The 14,913-nt window shown below is 39.6% G+C and overlaps 1 protein-coding gene across 11 annotated transcripts in view; it reads right to left on the bottom strand.

Annotated features, from left to right (window-relative positions):
• Positions 1-780: 780 nt before the first annotated feature.
• The window catches only part of Pdlim5 (PDZ and LIM domain 5), a 163,035-nt gene continuing 148,902 nt past the window's right edge, over positions 781-14,913 (bottom strand). For all 11 annotated transcript variants that reach the window (XM_040751692.1, XM_040751693.1, XM_040751694.1 and 8 more), the window contains 4 exons: positions 11,986-12,166; positions 10,101-10,221; positions 5,824-5,939; positions 781-3,897 (listed from right to left, as the gene is read on the bottom strand). In XM_040751692.1, the coding sequence (XP_040607626.1) occupies positions 3,808-3,897; positions 5,824-5,939; positions 10,101-10,221; positions 11,986-12,166 (508 nt within the window). In that variant the 3' untranslated portion in view covers positions 781-3,807. The remainder of the gene's footprint in view (positions 3,898-5,823; positions 5,940-10,100; positions 10,222-11,985; positions 12,167-14,913) is intronic.

The raw sequence follows: 14,913 nt of genomic DNA, 5'->3' as shown, positions 1-14,913 counted from the left end.
TTCAGCACTCAAGGGGGGTTTATTGTGAACACACAGTTGAGACGTGAGCCTATAAATCTTGTACTGGATTACTGTTTCTTAACGAAGGAATGACAGATCTCTTATTCTGTCGGTGCATTTTAACGTGCAATGACGTGATTGACAGAAACCAAACAGCAGCTATTAAAATGTCAGATGCAGACTCGATGCCCTTAAAAGTTTGGCTTCTGGAGTTTAATATACTGTGGGCAAAATAGACTTGAGTTTCTCTCCCATCCCCAAAGTACAGCCCGAAACACAGACATCCCTTTTAATTATACAGTTAGAAAACAAATCTCCCTCAAGCTGATAAACAAATGAGCAAGAGGTGTGTGAGCCTACCTCGTAATGGCCAGCCAGCTAATGAGACTGAACTGGGCTGTACATATCCTGGCTCATGCCAAATGAAAAGAGCAGGGAATTTGCTCTCTGCTTATGATCTGTGACATAACAAGACATGAAACTAGGCCATTCCAATGAATAATGTCAGCAATAAGCATATTTAAAGACAGCTCATCTACTAACTTACAAACATGTCTTACATATGTTATATATGCAAAGCACAAAAGGTAACTAACTAATAGTAATGTAGTATCTTCAAATGTCCTGTTTCTGGGGCATTGGGGTTGGTCAATCCTGTGGCAGAGGCTCTTGAGGGGTTAACACACCTCCTCTGGTCCCGTGAGGATGGAATGTGACTTTTCTCCACGTTCACTTAAGTGAAACCACATACCACCCAGAGAGAAAGATCAAGCATGTGTGTTGACATCACTGCAGTTGTTTATTGAGTTCATTAGGTATCACTATACAGATTATAGTTCTCGTGTGATTTTTTTTTAATTAGGAAACATATCCAAAAGCAAAAGAGCAGCTACACACAAACTGAAAAATGCAAGGAAACAAAAGACAATAATTGGCAGGCATGGCCAATTACATATTAAGTGTCTAGATCCAATAACTTAGACATCTGGAGGTGAGGGACAGGCTGAAATGAGCGTACATTTGTGTAAAACTACCTTCTGTTTTCCCCGCTCCAAAGATGACTGAACTGCAAATGCCAAAAAATATTAATGTAACACTGGATTCACACTGCAGCAATTACTTTTCTATGGAAGCGCTCCTAGCCTAGGGTTCCTTGAAAGGAGTATATTCTGTTGTAGATAATTTTAAACACAGTTTTATATCAATATTTGAAAAATAAATGATTACTTTTGTTTTAATAAGGGCCAAATAATTAGGCTTTAGCTTTACATGGTGAAGGTAACCCTACCAATGGGAAACATGAAGTTGCTAAGCAAAGATGGCTACCTCAACAGGTAACAGTCATCCAGAACAATTAGAGAAATGGTATCTATATGGGCCCACCAAACTCTCAAAAATGAGAAATCGAATAAGGCACATTAAGAATCATATACTATTGTTTTCATATGGGGCTTATGAAGTACAGTCTTCAAAATATACATCTAGCATGAGAAAAATTCAATGTTCTACAATAATAATGAGAAAAACGCTACTGACACAGAAGACTTATAATAAATACTCAGGGAACTCGCCAGAAGAGTAAAGTGCTGTGCCAGGTACTGAAAGCTCCATGCTGGTTAACGAGGCAAGCCGAGTCTCACTGCAGACAGACTTCTGGTTATGGGGAGAACTCATCTCCCAGGAGCTACTGTGTTAGGAACAGATACACAACTTGCCATACAACATGATAGGCAAAGAATAAAGACACAATGTCAAATTAGCAAGCCACACTAGCCTTTTAGGAATTAAATTTAGAGACATACAGGATTATAAAATGCAGCATTATATTCCACAAAGAAGAGAGAAATAAAGGTTCAATAACAATGAGATCCTTAAAGAAAGGTAACTTCATAAGAAATCCAAGTCAAAAAAATTATTTGAATATGCAAACACCAGTGAGTTGTCAAATTATATCATGGCATATCATCTAAAAGACAAACCAAAACTTGCACATCAAAAAAAAAAAATCACCAGCTTATTTTGTGGTACAAAGCCAAGGCTGGACATTCAGATCAGAAGGAATGCACCCGAGTCCGCGAGTCTGCTATTGGTCACTGACACAGCCATGAGATCTAATGCACGAAGTTCTAGCACGGACTTCTGAAGACATTCTCTGCCTCCCTACAAGCACAGGTGAGGAGGTAGTCTGGGATGCTGCTGGAGAAGCTTCCAGTTTGTGATGCGTGTCACCCTTCCTGTTCATTTATCCCCCAGTTCGAGATTATCTGCATAACAACATAAATTTACTAGAGCATAAATTAGCAGCTTTTAGGACAGATACCTGGAAAGTTCTTAGGCAGGTTAAACAAATCCTATAGCCAAAGACTTCCTGTATAACAAATACACACACACACACAAATGGATGCACAGCAGGTGCTCTTGACAGATGGGGCAGCAAGAACTGGGGCACCCTGTCTGAATTTTGGGAGCACCATGCTCCCAACAGATATAGCTATAACTCAGAAGGATCATGGCTTTCCTTCATTGTAGAAACAAAGAGAGAAGTAGTAAATGCCATGATTTGTCTTCTCATTGGGCAGTGAGCCACACTGCATGGCTTTCTAACAGTCACTTTGCTGACTACAATGCTCGGCCCAATCGTGGAGAGCAAATGACAGCACAATGTGAGTAATGGATTATGGTTGGCCCTGTATTACCAAAGGCCAGAGAAGAAAAGTTGCCTAACTCCATGGTCACACAATTGGAGGGGATTTACTTCTTACTGATAGAAAAGAATCCCAGACAAAACCCAGCAAACTAACAAAACCCCAGAACAACTCCAAATAAGCAAAAAACACAGTAACAACACAAACTTGAATCTTATCATAATCCTCAATCCAAAAAACATTACTGGGCAAAGAGTTTTTAAATCTTCAGTCAGTGACACAACTGTAAAAACTAAGCAGTTCATTATCTGAAAGGGGAAGTGATTCTTTTTACTTTCCAGGTACAGTTGCTTTATTTCCCAATTTCTAGCTCCTTTATCTTCTACCTACTCTCTGGGGGATGGGGGGGTAGAGAAACCATTAGAGTCTAACATTATTGAATTATCTTCAGCTCAGCATAAGAGATGAGAGGCACGGCAGGCTGGCCCAGGAGGTGAGCCACACACAATGCACACAAAGTGTCCCATCCGAAGGGAGATCAGCCTTTGTGACCTTTAAGCAACATGGCAGCCTTTGGAAGAACATAAGAGATCACAGCATCTCTTAGGGCATGACACACTTTGATCAAAAACTTCCTTGGACTGTGTTACTGAAAGGACCAATGATAAGACCAAAGAAAAAGATACCACCTACTCATGAAATTTATTTAAACTCCTACTTATTATTATACAGATAGAATGGGCTTATTAAACAATTATTCTTATTTGTAAAGTTTAAGGCACTTTTATTGCCTTCTGTGGATTCTTACAGCTACCCAAAAAGGAAAGAAATAATCATTTCAGCATAGAGGCTAGATTTGTAATTCAAAAATGTAATCCTTTGCTAATTTATTCTAAGATGAATTTAGTAGTCAGGAAATTGATTCTTATAAAGGCTACTTCATGGGCAAAAAACACAGGCTAGTCATAATAAATCCCAAACCGTCTGTGACTTTCTGAAGCCAAACATTTTCTCACAGACTTGGCTTTAATGTTAGAGTTTATCCATTCAGGGCTACTATTATTTTAGAACTCCATATAAATATTAAAACTAAAAATTAAACGGTAATTTTAGTTCCCCCCTTTTCTTCAAATTTCTCCCATTTCCTGGAACCGTTGACTTTTCAGAAATTCACAGAGTGAGCATGCTTTTTGCAAAGCGGCTTGTCCTTCTTTGAGAAAAACGTCTGCCCTTCCAAACTTTCACAACACACCTGCAAAAGAGAAGCATTGCTTACAAGAGTGTCATCATTTACATCAGATCTCCCAAAGGGGAGTGACTGTCCTGAACGAGTAACATCACATGTTCCTTAGACCACTGAGTGAGACCCTGACACATCATGATTCCTATGACATTTCATGACTTCTTGGAAAAGCAATGACCTTTTTTCTGGAACATAGTCTGATTTATTTAAATTACCAATGATGGCTTTTCTCTAGCAAGAGGGAAGCACTTAGTTCTAATGAAAGCTTTAATACATCAAATACAAATTCTAGTCAATCTTTTGAATGTTTCCTTTTACAAAGAATTAAAGAATCAAAAAGAAATAGCTCAGCTGCTTTGCCAAGCATGGCCAAACCCAATGTCACTCTGTCCTGTTGTACACTGGGCACAGATTAGTATTTTTAATTTATATTTTATTAAGTGTATGAGTCTGAGTATGGTATGTGCATTTCAGGGCAGATGCCTTGGGAGGCCAAATGCACTGAGAGCCCTGGGAACCAAACTCAGGCCTTCTGCAAGAGCAGCAAGTGTTCTTAATCATGGAGCTATCTCTCCAGTCCCAATAGGCTGATTCTAATTTACTTCCTGGATAAAACCATTCATTCATGAAAGAACTGATTTAAGTTGATTCTACAGTGAACATCCTGGGCAGGAGCTGCCTGCTGAGAGGTTTTGTGGTGAGGCCACCCACACTTTTGCCTGCCTGTTGTTTCTGCTGCCTGGCAAATGACAATCTCACGGGAAGGTTTTCCTAAGAAGGTAAATGTGTAAAAGCTGCTTTTATAAACTTTAGGAAGTCTAAAAGATGAAGTGAGAAAAAGAAGTGCTCAAAGGTAATGTGTGCAGAAACCGTTAGATTTCACTATTATCTATTTTTTTATGCAATGGGCATCAAACAGTGCTGGATATATTAACTCTAACAGCAGTAACAGAGATCAAGTACTGGACGGAACAACATTACTGAATATTAGCTTCCTAAATTATAAAAATTATCTTAGGTTAATGTTAATCTTTTGACTTATCTTAATCATTAACAGTAAAAATCAAAAGGCCAGGTACAGTGATGCACACCTCTAGTCCCAGAATTCAGGAAGCAGAGGCAGGTGGATCTCTTTGAGTTCAAGGTCAGCCTCATCTACATTGTAAGTTCCAGATCACCCAGAGCTAAACAGTGAGATCAAGTCTCTGCAAGCAGCTGTTGGGGTATCTCAGTCAATAAAGCACTTGAGTTTGATTCCCAGGAAGCATGTACGAACACTGGGTGTCATGGTACATGCTTGCTTGTCACTCCAAGGCTGGGAAGGTGAAGACAAGAGGTCCCCTGGGGCTTGCTGGCTAGCCCATCTAGCCCAGTTGACGGGCTCCAGACTCATGAGAAACCCTGTCTCAAAGGAGGGGGCCAGTGTTCTGAGGGTTACACTTGAGGTTGTCTTTCAGTCCCCACAAGCATATAAACACATACATGTACATAGAAACACACACATATACATCAATAATAAATAAAACCAAAACCAAGAGCATTAAAGTAGCAAGTACAATAGGTAAAGTTATTTTGCATTTTCAAAAAGAAAAGAAAATTCATAAGCTATGTCTCAGTCTGGAAGAAAATTGAGCCATTTTTCTGGAACCCCAGTTTTTATAATTTGTTTTTTATTTAAGAAATATCCAATGTGTCAAAAATAAACTGGTTTAAGAAAGAAATGTAAGAACTCATTTTAAAAAAGCAAAAATCTCCTTAAGGATATGGATGTATTAAAAGTTATATTTTCTCTGGAGTAAGACCTTATTATATGTCAAATCTAACTTTTAAGAACATTGAAAAACAGTGTTGGTTGGTTTTGAGGAAGGGAAAGACCGAAATGCTGTTACTTCCATTAAGCACTAGGCGTCAACCAGGACAGTACAGTTTACTTACCGAGCATACAAAGCAAGTATCATGCCAGGTATAGCCCAGAGCTTCAAGGAACATGTCACCAGCTTCTATGGGGAATTCGCATCCACGGCATATTGTTCCAAAAAGAGCATAATAATCTGCATCAGGTTAGGAAAGAGATGTAATTTAAACATGGTGAGGCTTTGGAAGGACAGCTCACAGGAAACAGTGCTAAGATGGGAGTTAAATGAGACACAAAGTTTAAGACTGGCATGGAAGTGAGGAATACAACATCCACTGGGTGGGGCAGCTTGGTTGGCTTTCCTCACTGGACTGGATGGGAAACAGGACAATTTCCACAAAGGAACCACTGCCTCGTTTGGCATGTATGTTCAGCACAGGAAACATTATTATGACATTTAATTTTTTTATTATATTCCCTGTGTTCCATTCTCTGTTTAAATGCCCAGATGCATGAACAGGAGACCACTGTTGTATGTAGTGTTCAGTACACTTGGATGTGTCGAGGTACGGTAAGAGGACTCTCAATCATTTGCAACAATGAGCCTAGTTAATATAATTTGAGAACAAATTTGGCAAATGGCATTGGTTAGCTTTCAAATGCAGGTTTCAGGACACTTTCACAAATAAGGACTGTGACCGAGCTCCTAGCTGGATTATGCCAATAAAACCAGCCTCCATTTCTTTTGTTATATTTTGCTTCTAATTTTATGACTTCACACGGAAATTTTCTAGTCAGACAACACAAGTAACTTGACAACTAATTAGCTCTAAATTCCCTTCTGATGACAGTTTCCTTGTCCTTTTTCTATTATTAAAAAATATTCAACTTTATCACTGCTGTGTTGACCTATGAGCCAACTTTTGGCCTTTAAAAATGTCAATCCAGCCATAGTTGGAGGGGAGGGAGTCTATAATATGCAGCTTGATGCAAACACTCTTTAGCTGAATACACCTCCACAGACTCTAGCAGGCAGTGCTCCAGGCAGCACGGAGGTGGACAGGGAAAACGCACAGGTGACGATGCTCGCCTCATGGGGCTCTGGATAAGACTGTGTACAATGAAGCCACAACCAGTGCTGTGATATGGAGTAACTAGGGACACACACTACATTACAGGAGGGTTAGGAAAACCTTCTCTGGTATGTAACAGTCATCATGAGACTTGAAGAACAAGGAGGAATTACATGGTGAACATTCTAGTTAGATGAAACTTTTAAGTATGAAGGCCCTGGAGTCAGAAATAAAATCCTGGCCATGTTTAGACATAATAAAGGGATAAGATATGGGCTAAATCTAGTGTCAGAATGTAAAGAGGCAGGAGATAAGTCTGGCAAGGAGGGTTTTGGCAAGGAGGATGTTCTTATTCTAGTGGACTCCATTTGCAGAATACGAGCACAATCTGACTGCCAAGGTTGACACTGTACAGATTTCTCTGCAGTTGCTATTGGGGAATCCAGGCGAAGAGTGAGAACAATCTGGGCATAGTGGCCACACTGCAGATGGGCAGGGATGCCTTTCCAATATCCACTGGAGGTAGAATTGCTAGGAATCAACCTGTTAAAATTCTGTTTTGGAAGAACGAGAAAGAGGAATCCTGGACGTTTGGACAGTGGACAGTGCAGCCATCTACTGAGATGGGAACATTGCTAAGAAATGGCTGAAGGCACTATGGAAATCAGTATGGAGATTCCTTGGGAAAATGGGAATCATTCTACCACAAGACCCAGCAATTCCACTATGTTTATAGCAGCAATACTTGTAATAGCCAGAACCTGGAAGCAACCTAGACGCCACTCAACTGAAGAGTGGATAGAGAAAATGTGGTACATTGACACAATGGAATACTATTAAGCAGAAAAAAAAACAATGGAGTCTTGAAATTTGCAGGCAAATGGATGGCACTAGAAGAAACCATCCTGAGTGAGGTAACACGGTCACAAAAAGACAAACATGGTATGTACTCACTCAGATATGGTTTTTAGACATGAATTAGGGGAGTGCCAGTCTACAATCCCACTGCCAGAGAGGCAGGGAAACAGGAAGGACCCTAATAGAGATATACAAGGTACCCCAGAGAAGGTGGAATGAGGTACTATCAGATCGGGAGCACACAGTGGGGGAGGAGAAAGGGAGCCAGGAAAAAGAGAGGGAGACAAGAGGAAGGGAGAGGAGGACATGGGGGAGCAGGAAGGTTGAGTTGGGGGAAGAATAGAGGAGAGCAGGATGAGAGATACCTTAATAGAGGGAGCCATTCTAGGTTTGAGGAGAGATCTGGCACTAGTGAGATCTCTAGAGATCTATAAGGATGACACCAACTGGCAAACTAAGCAGTAGTGGAGAGACTACATTAAATGTCCCTCCCTAATAATGAGTTTGACGACTGTCTTACATACCATCCTAGAACCTCCATCCAGTGACAGATGGAAGCAGAGGCAGATACCCACAACTAAACACTGAACTGAACTCCTGGAACCCAGTGACTGAGAGGGAGGAGTGATGAGCAAAGGGGTCAAGACTGGACTGGTGGATCCCAGAGAAACAGCTGACCTGAACAAGGGGGAGATCTTGGACCCCGGCCCGATGGCTGAGAAGCTAGCATGCGACTGATCCAGACCCCCTGAATGTGGGTGTTAGTGAGGAGACTCGGGTAATCTATGGGGTTTTGGGGTAGTAGATCAGTATTTATCCCTGGCACACAAATGGACTTTGGGGACCCATCCCACAATGAGGGATGCTTTCTCAATCTGGACACTTTGGGGAGGGCCTGGGCCCTCCCAGGAATGAAATGACAGACTCTAGAGATCCCCCATGGAGGGCATTACCCTCCCTGGAGAATGGAGTGGGGATTGGGTGGGGGGCTGGGGAAGCTGGTGGGGGGAGTGGGTATGGAGGGGAGGGAGAGGGAGCTGGGACTGACATGGGAAGCAAGCTGGTTTCTAATTTAAATATATAATAAAAAATGTAAAAAAAGCTATGAGCAATGATCAGACTTATGTTTAACCTATAATGTAAATTTACTTCATGTAAATAAAATGTACTTCATGTAATAAAATTATTAAAATTTTGAAAATAATTGAAAAAATAAACCAAATGGCTGAAGGTTAAGGAAAAAATAATAAAAATTAGACCATGATTCCCCTCTACTATCAATGTATTACTTTTATTTCATGATTTTTTTAAAAACACATTAAACATCTCAGGTTAGATAGATGTTTATATTTTTGCATAGTTAGTCAGAATGTCTTACAAAGCTGCTAAAAAAACCTCACAAACAGCCAACCAACTAAACAAAAACCAAGTCTCTCTCCAGAAAAAAAAAAAAAAGCTGCAGAACATGAGATACTCTGAAGATGGTAGGAAGTTTACAGCCAACTTACACTGCTAACAACACATGGGGCATTTTATTGGAGGTTCTGGGGCTTCCTGGTGAGCAATCTGGAATAGAGCCAAACCCTTCTTACTAAGGAGTTAAGGGGAAGGTGAAAATCAGAGCACCGAGTGAGCAAAGAGGTAAGTGATGCTGAACCAGCTTCAGACGAAAGCTGATGGTCTCTTGAACTTTACCACTGGGCACATCCCTTCTTCTAGGACCGCACTTGAATTTCAATCTAAAACAAGAGTAAAACTCAATAGTGGGAAGTCAGTTAACGGCAGTTAGTAGAGGCAGAATAAAGTAAAGCGTGTTTGATATTTTGAAATAGCCGTTGTGGAAGCTGTATCTGAGTAAATGGTAAGAAAGCTCACGTGCAGATGTGGCAAAGAAAAAGGAAGTGCTGGGTGTTCAGGAACAACGCAAAGGGAGTAGACAGGCTTTTGGAACCTAAATTATTAAAAACATCTTCACTAGGGAGCAATCTGAGCCAGGAATGATTTCCTATTCAGTAGAGATAGCAAAGAATTTCACATTTATTTTCAGGGTTGCGACTTTAAAAAGCAAAGTGGTAACATTTGAATGTTGAACATTTCTCATGTTTATAACCATTGGATATTCTTTACCACAATAGGTGATTTTACAGTACATATCGGGTAGAATTTATCTTTAAATGATTGGAGATTTGAATATGTTTTTCCTACTAAGTAATGCTAACCTTTAATGTTCATAAAATGAAGTTGGAAATGTTCATTTTGACAAAGTCATGAACAGATACTATTATTTTTGTTTTGCTATATATTCAGAGTAATATACAATACCTCTAAAATAATAAAGGAAACCTTGTTGGCCTAAACTTTCCCTTCAATTGTACAGAAATGTGTTTTACTTCATTCTTAACTAAGTAAATGGCTTATTATCTCACCAGTCTCGCAGTATGGCTCTCCATCTTCCAAGTGGAAAACGTTGTTGCGGATAGGTTTTCCACAGGCCACACACACAAAACAGGACACGTGCCAGGTTTGTTTCAAAGCATTGATGACTTCCTGTTACAGAAATGCAGAAGGATTCAAAGATGACAGTAAACACACCAATACCTACTCTCATAGTTGAACCACACTAATTCAATGTAGACGCATGTATTTCTTCTTTGTTTTGAAGTTTCATCTAAGAAACAAGAGATGCTTAGTGGAAGATCACACGTCACCAAAAGCTATTGTAATACGTGTGCTTTTCATAAATACAAATCCATAAACAAAGAGTAATTGCTATTACTAACTATACATGCACGCATAAGGGAAAGGTTGCAGAAAGGCTTGCCACCACATTCTGCTTTCTTTCAAAGGGCGTCAGGATGCATTAACCTAAAAAACTTTCATGGCATTATCTTGAAAATGTCATGAAGGAAGAGAAAGCATTTAAAAACTAAAACAAACCTGAACTCTAGTGCATTATGGAGGCAATAATGTAATCAGTATAATCCAATCGGCTCATCGAGTGTTTAGCTTTTTGGAATCAGCTGTGAGTGTACTATGCACTTACTCCACTGGGTAAAGTGTGAACCACAGAAGCAAGGATCCTAGTCCTGTTAAATACTCCAAGATGCAAGACTTGGAAGAGATTTAATCAGTAAGAGGTTTGGGGTTGTTAGTTTTTCAAGAATTGTTCTAAGGATTCTATTAAGAAGAAGGAAAGCAATTAGAAAAAATTTCTGAAGAATATTTAATAATATGGGAATTCTCTCACTTCCTAGAGTCTTATAGCTTTTGCCATTCTTTACTTTTATTAATTATTCTCCAGTCCACAGACTGCTTAATCACTAAATGTTAAGTTGACATATAGTCTACTAACTGATTATTTGTCAGCACTTATGGATAGGCTAGCCATTATACTCCTTTATGGCCAATATAATGTACAAATTAATAACATAGAAATTGGTCAGGTAGCATATTTATAACCGAAACTATTTTTAAATGTTTCAGACCTACTTAAGCATGTTATCCATAATTCACATTTTTCTACAATTTCATTTCTATATTTTCAAATTGAGAATTGAGGTAGAATCAAGCAAAGGCATTCCAACTTGTACATGTTAAAGTCAAGAACACTGGTTTCATCTAAAATCAAAGTTATCTCCACTACTGGTCATCTATAGTAGTTACCTGAACCTTCAATATCATTGAAAATTGGATGTTATAACATGATAGACATGTATTCACTGTTTTTTTCTTTTGCCAAAAAGTATAGCTTGAAACGTTTTTCCTATCAAATGCACATGTTTATAACTGAAGTCACAGTTTTAAACATTATTTATTCATTCAAATAAAAATATTATAAGCTTCACATTTTACAAATTTTGTATATTTCATTAGATCAGTGTCCTGTGTTTGAACTCTGACAAGTAGGGAAAGGCTGCTCTTATAAAAACTATGGAATTTAATTTAAACCAGCAAAGGTGTCAGTCCCGAAAGCTTGTGTGTGTGGTCCTGGGCGACCTCTTCATTCCTGAGCAAACAGGGTCCTGCTGAGGTAGCACACCCACAGTAAATTATTTTTCCTATAGAGGTTAGACTTTCACCAGACATGGCAGCCCTCAGTAAGACAAAACCAAAGGCAGCTAACCCCACGAGTCTTATATACTTCCTTAAAGGTCTGTTCAGTTTTGTTTTATAATAAACACAACTAACAAAAGCAGAAAGCATTGATAAAGCAAGAAGAAAATACAAAGTAAAAATAACGAAAAGATTTATTATAAAATCTCCACGGCTCTAGGACGCACTACACATGAAGAAGTAGTTTCAAACACTCACGCCAAGGATCTTCCTCTGGCACCGGCCACATTCAGGAGCAAAGAACTTCTCATAACACAGCTCACAATACAGTGCTCCCTTCTCCTCAACAAATCCAATGTAGGCCATTGTGTTTTTGCAGTGAGCACAGTTAAATTCTTCTGGGTGCCAAGACTTCCCCAGAGCCACGAGGAACGGTCCCCTGCCAAAGGAAAGAGACCAACTTGACTCAGAGATGGAAGCATCTAGTGTTGTCCTAGAGAGAACCTCTTCTCATGTCTGTCTAGGTAAGCGTCTGCATGATTCCCTTCTTCAGGACTGGGCACGGTGGCACTGTCAACCTTTACAGAGACTGTGTGTGAGAAGAAAGGGGAAGAGAGATAATAGTGCTCGTTGGATCCTTGTAGCGAGCCCCTTTCTCCTCTTTTCCATTTGCCTGGGAGCTAGGGCCCGTCTGAACTGAGCTACAGTCAGTCACTCTGTGAACATCATCATGACGGAGAATGAGAATGCTAGCCGGGCGCTGGAATGCTAACTGTAATGGAGAAGAAGCACCAGCCCAACACATGTTTTAAGGCAGAAGCAAAGCTGAAAAAAAAACCCCTCAATTTGGCAAGGTTAGATCCTTAAGAATAATGATTTCCTGAGAAGCCTCAGTCTTTCTTCCCTACATATGATGTCATATGCTTACTTCTCAACTTTATTAAATGTTTCAAATCCAGCTTCTAAATTATCCAGAAACTGAGTCATATATTATCAGTTGTATGAAGATAGTTGAGAGGCTTTTATTTCATTCAAATATGGCTAATTTAAATTTTATTTCATTAAGAGCATTAAACATGAGATCTAACCTCAAAATGTATTTAACTATGCATGACAATGCTACCAAACACAGTCTGATGTTCTACAGTAATCTCCAGACATCATGCATTTTGCCTAATTGAAGTTTTATATCCAACATTTGCCAATCCCTCCTTCCTCTTCTCTAAATCTGACAGACTTGGGGGTGAGGGAGGGACAAGATCTTACTTTGTAGCCTAAGCTGGCCTGAAACTGAATCTGCAGTCCTGGGTAGTTTCAAAGTCATGATCCTCCCTGCCTCGGCCTACCAAGTGCTTAGGATTATAAGTATGAACTACACCATGGCCAGTTGAGACTGATTTTAATGTGTATTTTTATCAAGGCAACAAATGTTTGTATAGAGATTTCCCCCCTAAATACTATAGTCATGACTGATAAGATGTGCTTGGTTCACATAACAGGAAGCCATTATGAATCCTTATCTAGTTAGAAGCCTTTGGAGATGAAGCAGACTAGCCTCTGTAACACACTTCTCAGTAGCTACATCACACTAATTTTTATTCATAAAATGGCTTTACCTCCGAGGCACTTTTACACTTATCTAATTTGTTCATACAACATTCTTGTGAGATAGACCAGGGCAATTATTATGAACTCAGTTGAACAAATGGAGTGGCACAGCCAAAGAGTATTCAAAAGACATGTCAAACGTCATACAATTACTGACTGAGCCAAAACGAGGGGCTGATACATCTAGTTCCCCATGTGTTGCTCTAGTCCACCCAGACTGCTTTCTATCTCACTACTGTCAACCCGCATCACAGGACAACCGCAGGAGACTGCTGTCAAGCATGCAGCACTGGACTTCTAGGCAGAGAAGTAACAGGATGTCATGACAATGGACATCACGCAGAGCAGCTTCTACCCCTTGAAAACACAAATCCGCATTTAATAGCTATCTCACACGGTGTGGCTGCATGAGCCTTTAAGTAAAGTTTGGGGCAGGGAGACCTGAGAGCTCTATGGCTGGTCGGCCTTGCTGGGAAGGTGAGTTCTGGTTCAGTAAGAGAGAACTTGTCTCAAGGTAATAGAGTAGAGAATGATTGAGTACAGCCAATGTCTTTCTGACTTCTCCATAGTCACACATGACTTCATGTATCCACATACTCATGCACACTACACACACACACACACACACACACACACACACACACACACACACACAGAGAGAGAGAAAGAAAAAAACATTTGGTCATTGCTCCCAATAATCTGGTACCAACATGTCCAAATCCACATACTAATTTTCTTAGCAAAAACACGAGCATTAACTCAGACCCAGCCCTCAATTCTGCAAGAGTCAGGCAGCAGAAAACATTGTTGTGAATTAAACTTTTTTTTCCTGTGAAGCATAAGAAAGTATTTCCTTGTTTTATTGTTTCTTAGCCTGTTTATTAAGAATTTGATGTTTTTTTGTACATGGGACTCTGCTTTGTTTGAGGGTAAGTAGTTTACTATTATTAAAGCTTCAGGGCGACCAGGGGAGTGCTTCAGGTATTAAAGCTTTGCAATGACTAACAAGGAAGGCATCTGTTAATTATTTCTAAAAGAAAAGGAACGGCTGTGTGTCACCTATTGTAAATAAACATGTTACCTCCAGTAAGCCATCCCTCCACTTGTGACAGCTTTATAAATACTCTCACTCCGAAAACTCTTTCATTTATTTTTCTCAGTATATATTTGACAAATACTTTACCAAACATCAATCAAGAAGTTACATTCTCAAAACTGAACAAAATTTTCTAAGTGCTCTAAGCTTTCCCACTTGCTAGGTATCTGGATGTGTAGGTCAAAGAAACTTCCAGAATAAACTTTATTGTGACTATAATGCAGGGGATAGTAGGACTTTGGAGTTTATGCTACATTCTGTATGGATATTAAAACACATTCAAATGTTTTTACAATGCTAGGCTGTTTTTCATTAGGAAGCATCCTCACTTCGTCACAAGCTCAATGGCCTTGAGGCCAGTATCTTTATTGATTACTCAGTTTTCAAAAGATGTCAGTTCAACCTCAGACTCTGCATTCTCTTGAAATGTAAACACTGGTGTGGGCTTAGATTAAAAATGAAAGCTATGCCCCTGGAGCACA

The sequence above is a fragment of the Mesocricetus auratus genome, unplaced genomic scaffold, assembly GCF_017639785.1.
Source record: "Mesocricetus auratus isolate SY011 unplaced genomic scaffold, BCM_Maur_2.0 Super-Scaffold_100009, whole genome shotgun sequence".
NCBI lineage: Eukaryota > Metazoa > Chordata > Mammalia > Rodentia > Cricetidae > Mesocricetus > Mesocricetus auratus.
This window is presented reverse-complemented; position numbering and strand designations above follow the sequence as displayed.